The sequence below is a fragment of the Muscardinus avellanarius genome (genome assembly GCF_963383645.1).
Source record: "Muscardinus avellanarius genome assembly, chromosome: 4".
Lineage (NCBI taxonomy): Eukaryota > Metazoa > Chordata > Mammalia > Rodentia > Gliridae > Muscardinus > Muscardinus avellanarius.
The window spans coordinates 116,368,941-116,384,829 of NC_137789.1; the positions used below are offsets into that span (position 1 = coordinate 116,368,941).

At 45.8% G+C, this 15,889-nt stretch overlaps 1 protein-coding gene across 1 annotated transcript in view; it reads left to right on the top strand.

The window, feature by feature from the left end:
- MYPN (myopalladin) overlaps positions 1 to 15,578 on the top strand; it is a gene marked incomplete at both ends in the record, with an annotated part of 99,165 nt that extends 83,587 nt beyond the window's left edge. The window contains 6 exons of the mRNA XM_080693886.1: positions 957 to 1,039; positions 3,788 to 3,914; positions 6,182 to 6,389; positions 9,819 to 9,984; positions 13,136 to 13,269; positions 15,409 to 15,578. Coding sequence (XP_080550012.1) covers positions 957 to 1,039; positions 3,788 to 3,914; positions 6,182 to 6,389; positions 9,819 to 9,984; positions 13,136 to 13,269; positions 15,409 to 15,578 — 888 coding nt within the window. The remainder of the gene's footprint in view (positions 1 to 956; positions 1,040 to 3,787; positions 3,915 to 6,181; positions 6,390 to 9,818; positions 9,985 to 13,135; positions 13,270 to 15,408) is intronic.
- Positions 15,579 to 15,889: the final 311 nt, after the last annotated feature.

Below are 15,889 nucleotides of genomic sequence, written 5' to 3' on the forward strand. Positions count from 1 at the left end.
GGCACACAAGAATTTTAAAACCTTTTTTTTGCTGGGCGTGGTGGCGCACGTTTGTAATCTCCGCGCTTGGGAGGCTGAGACAGGAGGATCGCATGGGTTTGAAGCCAGCCTCAGCTACTCAGTGAGGCTTCCAGAAACTTAGTGAGACCCTGTTTCCAAATAAAATATTAAAAAAAAGGTCTGGGAGTATAGCCCGGAGGTAGAAAGCATCTGTACCACCCCCAGTACCACCAAAAAAATAAAAAAAATAAATAAATAAATAAATAAATAAATAAAAATAAAACCTTTTTTTTTTACATTTGTTCTGTTTGTCAGGTTAAAAATGAAACTCATTATAATATTCTTAAAAAGTTCTCAGCTCTCCCTGGAATATTAACAATGATTAAAGAAATGATATTATATTGCTTTAATTCCTTTCCCCCAAAGAAACACGTTTACTAGCTAACATGTTCTAATGTTCTGGTACAGAAAACAGTTATGTAAATTGAAAAATGTGGATTTCTTTTTCTTTTGATACTTGGAATTGAACCGAGGCCCTCACACTTGAGCACCCTACTTTTAAGTTACACTCTCATCTCTTTTTTATTTTTCATTTACTTATTTATTTATTTTGTAGGTCTGGGAATGGAACCCAGGGACATTCAACCTCCAAGCTACACCCCCAGCCCTACCTTTTATTCTTTATTTTGAAATAGGGTCTCGCTGAGTTGAAGAGGGCCTCACGAAGTAGCTGAGGCTGTCTGTGAACCGTGATCCTCTGGTCTCAGCCTCCCGAATGCTGGGATTACGGGTGTGCGCCACCACGCCCAGCTTCCTCATCCCTTTTCACTTTATTGTCGAGACAGTGCCTTGCTAAGTTGCCCAAGCTGACCTGGAACTTGCGCGCCCCCTGCCTCAACCTGTGTCTCCATGCCCAGCTGGATTCTTTCATTAATCTTGTTTATTTTGTTTCTCAGGGGAGAATCAGCTGTTCAGGACACTTGATGGTACAGAGTCTGCCCTTACGCAATCGCCTCTCCCCTGCCGGCCAGTCTCACAGGTAAAGACCTTCTCCCCGTCCATCCCACTTGCCTGCCCACCAGGTTTTTGCCCACCTTGGTGAGCACCAGAATTGTTTCAATGCAAACTGATGTTTCAAGGTAGTCTTCCAGACTGGTGTGCTGGTGAACATTTGTAAGGTCAGTACTTAGGAGGCTGAGATAGGAAGATTGCAGATTCAAAGCCAGCCTTGGCCATTTGGTGAAGCTCTCAGCAACTTAGTGAGGCCCTTTTTCCAAATAAGAAATAAAATCAGAAGCCAGATGTGGTAGCACACACATCTGGGAGGCTGAGACAGGAGGATCATGGTTTGCAGACAGCCTCAACTACTTAGTGAGGCCCTTTGCAACTCAGTGAGACTCTGTTTCAAAATAAAGAATAAAAAATAGGGCTGAAGATGTAGCACAGAGGTAGAACGCCCCTGGGTTCCATCCCTAGTACTGAAAAAAGGAAAATCAGGCTGGGATGGGAGTGTAGCTTGGAGGTGGAATGCCTCTGGGTTCAATCCCCAGTACAAAAAAAAAAAAAAAAAAGTATTTCTCTGCCTGCAGCACCACTATTACCTGGAAACTTGTTGGAAACGCAGAATTGCAGCCCACCACAGTTCTACTGAATCATAACCTGCATTTGTTTTTCTTGGTACTAGAGATTGAACCCAGGGGCATTGTACCTCTGAGCTACACTCCGAGCCCTGTTTCATTTTTTAGTTTGAAATGGGCTCACTGAGTTGCTGAGGCTGGCTGCAAATCTGCGATCCTCCTGTCTCAAGTTCTCATGTACTGGGCTTGGCAGGGGTGCACCACGCCAGCAGCACCTGCATTTTGACAAAATCCCCAAGTGATAACAGTTGAGAAAGATTTTGGCATAATATATATATATATATATATATATATATATATATATATATATATATATATATATATACTGGGATGGACCCCAGGGGCATTCTACCTTTAAGCTCCACCCTCAGCCCTATTTTTTATTTTTTTTGTGTGTGTGTGTGGTACTGGGGGTGGAACCCAGAGGCTTTCTACCTCCGGGCTATACTCCCAGCCCTATTTTATATTTTTATTTGGAAACAGGGTCTCACTAAGTTGCTAAGAGCCTCACTAAGTAGCTGAGACTGGCTTCTAACTTGTGTGATCCTCCTATCTCAGCCTCCCAAGCATGGGGATTACAAGCTTGGGCCACCACGCCCGGCTATTCTTTACTTTGAAACAGGATCTCACTGGGTTGCAAAGGGCCTCACTAAGTAGCTGAGGCTGTCCGTGAACCCTGATCCTCCTGTCTTAGCCTCCCAAATGCTGGGATTACAAGCATGCGCCACCACGCCCGGCTTGGCATACTATTAATGGTTCAAATTTTTGTAGCCATCAGTAGCATCTGTGCTTATAATATATAAATGAGGCTTTGGGAATCAAATCACCATCTTTTCTATAGTAAAACAGAAACCTGTAATGATTATATGCACATAGAATGAATGTTTTCATGTTATCTCTGTTATCTCAACTAAAACAATTCGGTTGTTCTTCCCCTCTCTAATTTTCCCAATCACTAAAAGAGCTTGAATTCCCCCTGAGTCGATGGTGTCACAAAGTCTTAGCAAGCATTCCATAGTTGCTGACCCATGTGAATTAAGTGTGACTTACCAAAGGAATAAAAATAGTCTCCCGTGTTTCAGGTACAGTATTTCACCACCCTTGCAACTATATTTTCTTCATGTTTTCCCCTCTTAAACACAGCTGTTACTGTTGGTCAGTCTTAACTAAGTTCCTAGTTGTCTTTAACAGTCTGCCATCATTTATAGCCAGATTAAATTTTATTATTCAAAAAGCACAGTGATCGCAGTTGCCCTGTTCTGGATAATAAACAGGACTTTTCCTTTGGCTCTCATTTGAAGGTCAGATTAAATACTGATTTATTTTGATAACTTTTGAACAACTGGCCAAGCCGACAGCAAGGGGAACAGAGTCACTTAACCCAGAATGACTCCAGAGAGAAAAAAACTAAAGCGTCTTTATTTGATTAGAGAGCTCATGCAATAATCCTACAGTGCATGAAACATTTACCACTCTATTTTTTATTTTCAGTACTGGGGATGGAACCCAGGGGCATTCTACTTCCGAGCTATACCCCCAGCCCTATTTTTTTATTCTTTATTTTGAAACGGGGTCTCACTGAGTTGCAAAGATCCTCACTAAGTAGCTGAGACTGTCTTCAAACCGTGATCCTCCTGTCTCAGCCTCCTGAATGCTGGGATTACAAGCGTGCACCACCAGACCTGGCCTCTATTTTTTTAATATTTATTTATTTATTTATTGGTGGTACTGGGGATGGAACCCGGGGCCCTTCTACCTCCAGGCTACACTCCCAGACCCATTTTATACTTTATTTGGAAACGGGGTCTCTTAAGCCAGCTGAGGCTGGCTTCGAACCCGTGCGATCCTCCTGTCTCAGCCTCTCTAGCGCGGGGCTTACAAGTGTGCGCCACCACGCCCGGCTCAATTTTTTTTTTTTTAAATTAGCTCAACACTATTGCTTCTTCTTCTTCTTCTTCTTCTTCTTCTTCTTCTTCTTCTTCTTCTTCATCATCATCATTATTATTTGGGCTTTGGTCCAGCAAGCCTTCCTCCTCTCCCCACACCCCAAAAATCTGTTTCTTGTGTATCCCTGTAGCCATGCCTCAATGTCTGTTGTTTTAAGTTGTAAATCAGCTCCTGTGTTTGACACCTGAACATGCTTATTATAGGGGACGGTCCCGAACGCAAGAAAGAGACAAAGAGCCCCTCCAGGAACGCTTCTTCCGGCCACATTTCCTGCAGGCTCCCGGGGACATGGTGGCGCATGAGGGGCGCCTCTGCCGGCTGGATTGTAAGGTAAACTCAGCGCCATCCTCAGTTCCAGATTGGTTCAGATTTTGTTTTGAGTTGTCTGTTTGCATTTACTTTTTACTTTTTATTTTTATTTATTATTTTTTGTGGTACTGTGAAGGGAGCCCAGGGGCATTCTACCTCTGAGCTACACCCCCAGCCCTATTTTTTATTTTTTATTTTGAAACAGGGTCTCACTGAGTTGCAAAAGGCCTCACTAAGTAGCTGAGGCTGTCCGTGAACTGCGATCCTCCTGTCTCAGCCTCCGGAACGCTGGGATTATAAGTGTGCACCACCAGGTCCAGCTGCATTTATTTTTGTTTGTATTTGTTTTGTGGATTTTTTCCTAGGGAAGGGAGATATCTCCCCCCGCCCCATATGCTCTTTTGGAGCATTTAATAGCAGACAAAACTATTTCATGAAAAAAAAAAATTTTGTGGTACTAAAGATTGAATCCAGAGCTCCACCCCCAGTCCTATTTTTTCTTTATTTTGAAACAGTCTCACTAAATTGCAGAGGGTCTCACTAAGTAGCTGAGGTTGCCTGCAAATCTGCAATTCTCCTGTCTCAGACTCCCAAGTACTGGGATTACAAGCATGTGCCGCCACAAGTGATTTCATGAAATTTGTGTGTGGGGGGGGAGGGGTTACTGGGGGTAGAACCAGGGGCTTTTCTACCTCTGGGCTATACTCCAAACCTATTTTATACTTTATTTGGAAATAGGGTCTCACTAAGTATCTGAGGCTGGCTTTGAACCTGTGATCCTCCTGTCTCAGCCTCCTAAACTCTGGGATTACAAGTGTGCGCCACCACACCTGGCTTTTGACTTCATAACAATTTTTTTTTTTTTGGTAGTACTGGGGGTAGAACCCAGGGGCTTTCTACCTCCAGGCTATACTCCCAGACTTTTTTTATATTTTATCTGGAAACAGGGTCTCACTAAGTTGCTGAGAGCCTCACTAAGTAGCTGAGGCTGGCTTCGAACCTGTGTGATCCTCCTGTCTCAGCCTCCCAAGCGCGGGGATTACAAGCGTGCGCCACCATGCCCGGCGACTTCATGAAAATGTTAAAGTGTCATATTTTAATAATAACTACATAGCCGGGCGTGGTGGCGCACACTTGTAATTGCAGCATTCCGGAGGCTAACACCAGAGGATGGTGGTTCGTGGACAATTTCAGCTACTTAGTGAGGCCCTTCGCAACTCAGTGAGACCCTGTTTCAAAATAAAGAATAAAAAATTGGGCAGGGGGTGTAGCTCAGAGGTCCTGGGTTCCATCCCCAGACCCGCAAAAAAAAAAAAAAAAAAATTACATTACTATTATATCAAGTTAACTCTGCGTTTTTAGAAGACAACCAATGAAATGATACAATCCAGACATTTTCCTCTAGTGCCTGGAAAAACCTTGCTAAGAAGCCAAAAGTGTGGTTTTTGTATCCTTCGAGCGCCTGTTCTGAATACAGCACTTTCCACATCACAGTTGTGAAAAGATGGCTGAGGCAATATACGAGAGCGGAAGGTGGTTTCTCACACTCACCCTCCATCTCTCTTAGTGATTCTGGAAATGGGGTCTCACTAAGTGCTGAGGAACCTCACTAAGTTGTGGAGGCCGGCCTCAAGCCTGCAATCCTCAAGTCTCAGCCTCTCAGGTCCTGGGATGGTAGGCATGTGCCACCACACCCAGTACATCATCGGGATTTTTTTTTTTTTTTTTTTTGGTGGTACTGGGGTTTCTGGAAGCCCTTCTACCCCTCCGGGCTACACTCCCAGACCTATTTTTACATTTTTATTTGGAAACAGGGTCTCCTAAGCCAGCGCACGCGACTGGCTTCGAACCTGCGCGATTCTCCTGTCTCTGCCTCCCAAGCGCGGGGATTACAAGCGTGCGCCACCACGCCCGGCCATCATCGGGATTTTTAAACATGGCCCATAACATGCAGCAAAATTTGAGAACGCTGGCTTACTATCCTACTTTCTCCTATGTAACTCGTGTTTATTATTAAGTCCGTCAACAATATATCATTTCTGGTATCGTTGTTGCTGGCCTGTGTTATCTTCTTATTTATTCTCATCTAGAATATAATGGAATAATTAATCATGCCCTAAAGTGAGGTCAAAATTCCATACAGTTTAAACTCCTGCAGCCATTCATTCAGCCCCCTCTTTTCTCCAAGCCTCCGTGGGGAGGTTCGCGTCATTTGGTACCAAACGACGATGGGGAATTCAGCCACCCAGCAAGCCTGCCCGTCTTCAATCTGTCCTGTTGTCTAATAGGTGAGTGGCTTGCCGCCCCCTGAGCTGACGTGGCTGCTCAATGGCCGGCCTGTGCTCCCAGACGCCTCCCACAAGATGCTGGTGAGGGAGACGGGAGTCCACTCTCTGCTCATTGACCCGCTCACCCAGCGCGATGCCGGGACCTACACGTGCGTGGCCACCAACAAAACCGGGCAGAATTCCTTTAGTCTGGAGCTCACTGTAGTAGGTAAGTTTTGCTGCTAACGCCCCTCGTCGCGGCCTCCTTCACAATGAGCGCACAAACACGCAGAGCCTCTGACGGGAGGCCCTCATGCTTGGAGGCAACATTCTTGGCTTCCCCTTCACTGTCGTAAGGACCATATTTCCTACATTGCTTGCTTTTCTTTCTTTTCTTTTCTTTTTTCTTTTTTAGTTGGTACTGGGGACTGAGCCCAGGGGTGTTCTACCTCAGCGTTACACCTCCCAGCCCTTTTTTTTTTTTTTTTTGGTCTGGAAACAGGGTGTCACTGGGTTGCTAAGAGTCTCACTATGTTGCTGAGGCTGTCCTCCAACCCATGATCCTCCTGTTGCAGCCTCCCAAATACTGGGATTACAGACATGTCCCACCTTGCCTGGCTACATACATCGCTTTCAAAAACATGTATTAATGTAAAAATGTAATGTGGCATCTTGTACATATTACACATAAATAAATGAGAACCATTGTAATGGATTATTAGGCAATCAAGTAATTGATTTATTGACCCTCACTAAATTGCAGTCATTTGTCCAGATCATACCCCTAAGTGGCACGCCTTTGTACCAGTGACCCTTCTGCCTAGGCTGTCTGTCTGTCTGGCTGTCTGTCTGTCTGTCTGTCTCTCTCTCTCTCTCTTTCAGTAGTGGGGATTTAAACCAGAGGCATTCTACTTGGAGCTATACCCTAGCCCTATTTTTTATTCCTTTTTTTCTTTTTTCTTTTTTGATGGTTCTGGGGATGGACCTCAGGGGCCTTCTACCTCTGGGCTACACTCCCAGACCTATTTTATATTTAGTTTTTTAAATTTGGAAACAGGGTCTCTTAAGCCAGCGGAGGCTGGCTTCTGGCTTCGAACCTGCGCGATCCTCCTGTCTCAGCCTCCCAAGCGCGGGCATTACAAGCGTGCGCTTTTATTCCTTATTTTGAAACGGGGTCTCCCTAAGCTGTGAAGGGCCTCAAAGTAGCGGAGGCTGCCTGTGAACCTTTGACCCTCCTGTCTCAGTCTCCCAAGGCCTGGACTACAAGCGTGCGCCACCATGCCCGGCCTGCCCAGAATGTCTTCCTTTGCCAGTAGCCACCTGTTCGTTTTCTAAAGCCTAGCTCAGACGCCACCGCCCAGGCACCGCCGCTCCTTGCTGCCCTCCCGTGTCCTCGCTCTCGGGAGCGAGGGGCTTGTGGGCACGCTTGGCCTCCTGTGGCCACTTTGCTTCTTTGCCCCGTGAAGAGTTTCCGCAGCCAGACGTCCACCTCAGTGCCTGGAGCATGGCAGGTGCTCGGCACAGGTGTCCAATTGGCAACTGAACAAACAAATTCTTATCTCATAAAAGTGATGTAAACCAAACACTGCGATGCCTGCGGAGGACGGCAGGAAGTCATCACCTGCAAGGTTCCAAGCCTGCGGGACAGCACGCCAACCACAATTAAACGTTAGCGCAGAGCTGGGCCAGGGCCTTCCTTGCTATCTGTGCAGCCCCGTAACAAGGTCACGGTGGCATCAGCATCCAGCTCTCTCTAGGAACCCAGGGGCTTTTCTACCTCCGGGCTATATGCCCAGACCTATTTTATATTTTATTTGGAAACAGGGTCTCACTAGGTTGCTGAGAGCCTCACTAAGTAGCTGAGGCTGGCTTCGAACCTGTGCGATCCTCCTGTCTCAGCCTCCCAAGCGCTGGGATTACAAGCATGCGCCACCACGCCCAGCTGCCCAGCTGTTTTTTGTTTTGTTTTGTTTTGTGGGTCTGGGGTGGAACCCAGGGGCATTCGACCTCTGAGCTACACCCCCTGCCCTATTTTTTATTCTTTTTTTTGAAACTGGGTCTCACTGAGTTGCAGAGGGCCTCACTAAGTAGCTGAGGCTGTCCGTGAACCGCGATCCTCCGGTCTCAGCCTCCCGAATGCTGAAATAAAAATTTTTTTTTTTTTGCAGTACTGGGAATTGAACCTAGGGCTTTGTGCGTGCTAGGCATAATACTCTACCACTGAGCTACATCCCAGGCCCACTGTTTTGTTTTGATAGTGGGAATTGAACCCAGGAGCATTGTAGTACTGAGCTATATCCCAGCCCTTTTTAAAAAATTATTTATTTATTTATTTATTTATTTATTTAGCGATACTGGGTATGAAACTTCCAAGCTACACCCCATCCCTATTTTTTTTCTTTATTTTGAAACAGGGTCTCACTGAGTTGCAAAGGGCCTCACTAAGTAGCTGGGGCTGGCTTCGAACCTGCGCAATCCTCCCGTCTCAGCCTCCCAAATGCTGGGATTACAAGCATGCACTACCACACCTGGCTTTCCCCAGCCCTCTTAATTTTTTAATTTAATTTAATTTTCTCGGAACTGGAAGCTGAACAAAGCATTTTAGAAATTATGAAACTGATGTTCACAGAAGATAATTGCTAGCTGGACGTGGTTACGCACGCTTGTAATCCCAGCGCGTGGGAGGCTGAGAAAGGAGAATTGCATGTTTGCGGACAGCCTCAACTACTTGGTGAGGCCCTCTGCAACTCAGTGAGACCCTGTTTCAAAATAAAGAACCAAAAATAGGGCTGGGGGTGTATTTTGGAGGTGGAATGCCCTTGGGTTCCATCCCCAGTATTATACAAAAAAAGTTGGAGAACAAACTACATATCTGCTATGAATAAAATGCCTCCACAAGAGGAAAAAAGAGACAGGTGTGGTGGTATGTGTCTAATCCCAGTACTCGGGGGCTGAGATAGGAGGGTCGCAGGTTTCAGGACAGCCTCAGCAACTTAGTGAGGCCTTCAGCAACTTAGCAAGACGTTATTTCAAAATTTAAAAAAAAAAATTAAAAAGAAGCTAGGTGTGGTGGTGCGCACTTGTAATCCCAGCGCTTGGGCGACTGAGACAGGAGGATCGCGCAGGTTCAAAGCCAGCCTCAGCTACTGAGTGAGCCTCTCAGCAACTCAGTGAGACCCTGTCTCCAGATAAAGTATAAAATAGGTCTGGTAATATAGCCCAGATGTAGAAAAGCCCCTGGGTTCCACCCCCCCCCATACCACACCAAAAAATTAAAATTAAAAAGGGCTGGAGATGTAGCGCAGAGGTAGAATGCCCCTGAGTTCAATCCCTAGTACCACAAAAGAGTCAATTTTATTATACAAGAGTCAATTTTATTCTTTCTCCATAAAACAAATTCCTTTAATTCCGCCATTCCTAGCGTTTCCACCCCACTGTGTGGTCTCAGTCTTGGAGTGCTGTCTCGCTTGGGCCGTGCAGAGGTGGCTGGCCCATTTCTTTTTTAACTCTTCACGGACCTTCATCAGGGCAGAGGTTCTCTTTAAGAGGCAGGTGCGCGTCTACTCTGTTCAATCCCAGAACCCCAGAACAGAGTGGGTTTGAGGCGTGAACCTCAGGCAGCTGCTACTCTAACGAGAAAGTCCTTTCTCTTGTTCAGCCAAAGAGGTGAAGAAAGCGCCCGTCATCCTGGAGAAACTGCAGAACAGCGGCGTCCCCGAGGGCCACCCGGTGAGACTGGAGTGCCGTGTGATCGGCATGCCCCCGCCGGTGTTCTACTGGAAGAAGGACAACGAGACCATCCCTTTCACCAGAGAGAGGGTCAGGTACGCGGCCCCACCGCCAGAGGGGCTTTATTCTTAGTGGGGCTTGGTGGGGACCCCAAAGAACTCTGCAGCATTTCACGTCTGGCTTCTTTTATTTAACTTGAAGCTCTTCTTCCTTTCTTTCTTTTTTTGCTTTGTACTGGGTATTTAACCCAGGGACATTCAACCTCTGAGCTACACCCCCAGCCATTTTTTTGTTTTAAACAAAGTCTTGCTAGGTTGTGAGAGTCTCACTAAATTGTGAGGTTGACCTCAAATCTGCAAGCCTCCTGTCTTAGCCACCCAAGTACTGGAATTATAGGTATGTTCTCCCACCCCCATCTAAGAAAAACTCTCGAGTTTCATCTGTGTTAGTGTTAATATGTGTATCAAGAATTTATTCTTTTCTTTTCTTTTCTTTTTTTTTTTTTTTTTTTTGTGGTGCTGGGGATGGAACCCTTCTACCTCCGGGCTACGCTCCCAGACCTATTTTATATTTTTATTTGGAAACAGGGTCTCTTAAACCAGCGCGGCTGGCTTCGAACCTGTGCGATCTTCCTGTCCCTGCCTCCCAAGTGCGGGGATTATAAGTGTGTGCCACCACACCCGGCAAGAATGTATTCCTTTCTGTTGCTGAGTGGTAGTCCACTGAATGGCTGTCTCAGAGTTTTAAAACTTTAAAAACTTAAAAGTAAAGCTGGGCCAGGCATGGTGGTGCATGCTTGTAATCCCAGCATTTAGGAGGCTGAGACAAGAAGATAGTGGTTCCAGGACAGCCTCAGCTACTTAGTGAGGACCTTTGCAACTCAGTGAGACCCTGTTTCAAAATAAAGAATAAAAAATAGGGATGGGTGGTATAGCTTGGATGTAGAATGTCCCTGGGTTCCATCCCCAGTACCATAAATAAATATGTAAATAAATATAAAAAATAAATAAGCCAGGCGTGGTGGCACATGCTTGTAATCCCCGTGCTTGGGAGGCTAAGACAAGAGGATTGCACAGGTTCAAAGCCAGCCTCAGCTACTTAGTGAGGCTCTCAACAACTTAGTGAAACCCTGTTTCCAAATAAAATATAAAATAGCCAGGCATGGTGGCACACACTTGTAATCCCAGCATTCAAGAGGCTGAGACCGGAGAATCGCGGTTTGCGGACAGCCTCAGCTACTTAGTGAGGCCCTCTGCAACTCAGTGAGCCCCGGTTTCAAAATAAAGATTAAAAAATAGGGCAGGGGATGTAGCTCAGAAGTCAAATGCCCCTGGGTTCCATTCCCAGACCCACAAAAAAAAAAACACCTTCAAATAAAATATAAAATAGGTCTGGGATTATAACCCTATAACCCGGAGGTAGAAAGCCCCTGGGTTCCACTCCCAGTACCACCAAAAATAATAATAATAAATAAATAAATAAATAAATAAATAAATAAATAAATAAATGAAAGCTTAAAAATATACAAAGAGAGCCAGGCGTGGTGGCGCACGCTTGTAATCCCCACGCTTGGGAGGCTGAGACAGGAGGATCGCACGGGTTCGAAGCCAGCCTCAGCTACTTAGTGAGGCTCTCAGCAACTTAGTGAGACGCTGTTTCCAAATAAATAGGGCTGGAGTATAGCCCGGAGGTAGGAAGCCTCTGGGTTCCACCCCCAGTACCACAATATATATATATATATATATATATATATATATATATATATATATATATATGTACAAAGAATTTATGAAAATCTTGCATGTTTGTGTCATGTGTCTTCAGTCATATTATTACCCAGAAAAGCTCTTTGGGTTTTTTTTTGTTTTGTTTTTTGGGGGGTTTTTTGGTGGTACTGGGGGTGGAACCTAGAGGCTTCCTACCTCCGGGCTATACTCCCAGACCTATTTTATATTTTATTTGGAAACAGGGTCTCACTAAGTTGCTGAGAGCCTCACTAAGTATCTGAGGCTGGCTTTGAACCCGTGCGATCCTCCTGTCTCAGCCTCCCAAGCGCTGAGATTACAAGCGTGCGCCACCACGTCCAGCTAGAAAAGCTCTTTGGAGTAAAAAGCCACGTTACCATCACTTTAATAAATACCTGAGGTAATCAACTTATAAAGTAAAAAGGTTGATTCGGGCTCACAGTTTCACCAGAGGTCCCTTGCTCTTAACCTCTGGTGGGGGTGCTGAATGGCAGTGGTGGGCCATTGCCAGCGAGCAAAAGAGAGGAAGAAAAGGGCCGAGGGCCTGCCCCTAACAAAGCGAAGGTAGCCAGTGTGTTCGTTGGTAAGGTTGTGAGGGATGCTTTCTTACTCTATTCTTGTTATGCTTGATATTACTTTATTTACTCTTATTTATAAATTCTGGGACATATGATAATAGCTTTCAACAAAAGGGAAACACTGGTTTATTCTTTGAGTTCAAGGAGCTCTTGCTGTTCCTCGACCCAGCACACGAGCTGTGGCAGGCTCAGAAGTAGCTAGGTCAGAACCAAGAAGAGTGAAGGCGGCCCTTCTGGAGTGTGGCTCACTCGCTGCTCTTTTGTGACTTCTTTGACCTTTGGGTTTGCCTTGTCTGATTAGCTCTCCTTTCTTCCCTTTAGAGCCAAAAAGTTCTCAGAGTTCCCCAAAGCTTGACGTAGGTGCTCCCACTCCTGGATAAAATATGATTATATTCTGCTGGGCATGGTGGCACACGCTTGTTATCCCCATGCTTGGGAGGCGGAGACAGGAGGATCGCGCAGGTTCAAAGCCAGCCTCACTGGCTTAAGAGACCCTTTTTTCTATTTATTTATTTATTTATTTATTTATTTATTTATTTATTTTACAGGTTTGGGGATGGGACCCAGAGGCATTTGACATCCGAGCTACACCTCCTGCCCAATTTTTTTTTATTTTTTATTTTGAAACAGGGTCTCACTGAGTTGCAGAAAGCCTCACTAAGTAGCTGAGGCTGTCCACGAACCGTGATCCTCCTGTCTCAGCCTCTCTACTACTGGGATTACAAGCGTGTGCCACCACACCCGGCTAAGAGACCCTTTTTTCAAATAAAAAAATATAAAATAGGTCTGGGAGTGTAGCCCGGAGGTAGAAGGGTTCCATCCCCAGTACCACCAAAAAATAAAAGGGCCGAGGAGATGTTGCTCAGAGGTACAAAAAATTTTTTTTACATATCTAAAAATGGTATGTTCTTTCTTTTCTCCAGTATGCACCAGGACACAACGGGGTATGTCTGCCTCCTTATTCAGCCAGCCAAGAAATCAGATGCTGGCTGGTACACGTTGTCAGCCAAGAACGAAGCTGGCATCGTATCGTGCACCGCTAGACTGGATATTTATGGTAAGTGCAATGGCCTTCATGGTACAGCTGTGTGTGACAGGCAGCTCTGAAATTATTTTTCAAGCCTAAGCATAGTATGTTTCTATAAATGAACTGAATATATTATAGTGCTTAAGAGGGGGTTTTTAAAGTCATTTCAGACAGGCATGATGGCACATGCTTGTAATCCCAGTACTTGGGAGGCTGAGACAGGAGGATTGAAGGTTCACAGCCAGCCTCAGCTACTTAGTGAGGTCCTCTGCCACTTAGTGAGACCTTGTTTCAAAATACAGATAAAAAATAGAGCTAGGAGTGTAACCTGGAGGTAAAATACTCCTGGGTTAAATCCCCAGTTCCATAAATAAATAAATAAATAAATAAATAAATAAATAAATAAAAGATGTAGCCAGGTGTGGCGGCTCATGCTTGTAATCCCAGAATTTGGGAGGCGGAGACAGGAGGATCGTGGTTTGAGGACAGCCTCAGCTACTTAGTGAGGTCCTTTGCAACTCAGTGAGACCCTGTTTCAAAATAAAGAATAAAAATATAAGGCTGGGGCTGTGTTTCTCAGAGGTAGAATGCTCCTGGGTTCCATCCCCGGCACCACAAAAAATAAAAATTAAAAAAGATGTCAGAGAGAGCAGAGAAAGGATGCGGTTTTCTCTCTCTCTCTCTGTTTGTGTGTGTGTGTGTGTGTGTGTGTGTGTGTGTGTGTGTGTGTGTGGTAATAGGGTTGAAATGCAGGGCCATTCTACCTCCAAGCTACACCCCCATCTCTATTTATTCTTTATTTTGAAACAGGGTCTCACTGAATTGCAGAGGGCCTCCCTCACTAAGTAGCTGAGGCTATCCTCAACCTGTGATCCTCCAGTCTCAGCCTCCCAAATGCTGGGATTACAAGTGTGTGCCACCATGCCCAGTTTCAGTATACTTTTTTGGGGGGGTACTGATTGAACCCAGGGACATTCTACCTCCAAGCTACATTTTTTTAGGTGGAAGTTTTACCTTATGCATTATAGCTTCCCAATTTTTTTTTTTTTTTTTTTTTTTTTTTGTGGTACTGGGGGTGGAACCCAGAGGCTTTCTACCTCCGGGCTATACTCCCAGACCTATTTTTACATTTTATTTGGAAACAGACTCTCACTAAGTTGCTGAGAGCCTCACTAAGTAGCTGAGGCTGGCTTCGAACCTGTGCGATCCTCATGTCTCAGCCTCCCAAGCGCGGGGATTACAAGTGTGCGCCACCACGCCCAGCTTAGCTTCCCAAATTTTAAAAAATTCATTCAGAAGAATTTAGACTCCAAAAATACTGATTGAAGATAATAAAATCAACAAGGGACCAATTTATAAATCAGAAAGCATGCTAAACAGGGACCCAACTTCCTAGAATCCAGAGCCCACCCAGTGCACCTCCTTCTCCACATCAGAATCCTCAGAAACTGAGCCGGGAGATGGCTTGGTAACTCTGAATTGGAGACAAGTGTTCAAAACTAAGAACCGTGTCTGCCGACATCAAGGCCTCCTTTGAACGGTGCTTGGTGAACATGGACACTTAACAAATTCTCCTTTGCCTCAGCAACTTAGGGAGACTCTCGGCAACTTATTGAGACATTCTTTCAAAATAAAAAGAATAAAATAGGGCTGAGGGTGTAGCTTGGAAGTCCAATGCCCCTGGGTTAGATCCCTAGCACCAGAAAAGAGAGGGGAGGATTCTCTTTATGAGTTATAATTACAGATTTTTTATTAGGGGCTTATTAGGATCACTAGCCCGAGCTGGGTGTGGTGGTATACACCTGTAATCCCAGTACCTGGGAGGCTGAGACAGGGAGACAGTACATTTGGGACCAGCCTCAGCTGGTCTCAGCGGCTCAGCTTGCTCAACTTAGCAAGACCCTCAACAACCTAGTGAGTCCCTGTTTTTAAAAAAGTAGGTCTGAGGTCGTAGCTTGGAGGTAGAACGCTCTTAGGTTCAATTCCTAGTACCCCACACACACACACACACGCATGCAGAGATCACTAGCCCGGCTTTCCCATCCTTGGCAGGGAAGGATTTGCTTCCTTTTACAAATGAGGTATTGCAGGCCAACATATATGTAGACACCGGCGGCGTGCCCGCCAGACTGTCCCTTTGACCGTAACACACTCTGGTCCATCTTCCAGCTCAGTGGCACCAGCAGATCCCACCGCCCATGTCCATCCGGCCCAGCGGCAGTCGCTACGGGTCTCTCACCAGTAAAGGACTTGACATCTTCTCTGCCTTCTCCTCTGTGGAAAGCACCATGGTGTATTCGTGCGCCTCTCGGAGCGTAGTGGAAAGTGACGAACTTTAAGGAGCCCTGGGTGCCTGCTGTGTACGGGGGCAGACCGTGGGGGGGGGGGCAGACACAGCAGTTTCCCAGCAACTGGATGTGAGTGAGTTCCCACGCCGCCGAACCTGTGGCAAGAGGCGCTTTGAATAAGCTGGCTGGGGACTCTGTCAGTCTTGGCCGAGGGACAGCCGTAAGGCCGTGTCTCTTAAAGATTCCAACAGAAATGTGAGCAGACAGAACAGATGAACCAAAGAAGTCACACCGCTGCCATCTACTACCCTGGGAGAAAGTAGGCATGCTCCCTGCCCCCGCCCCGGCCCTGTCGTGTTAGG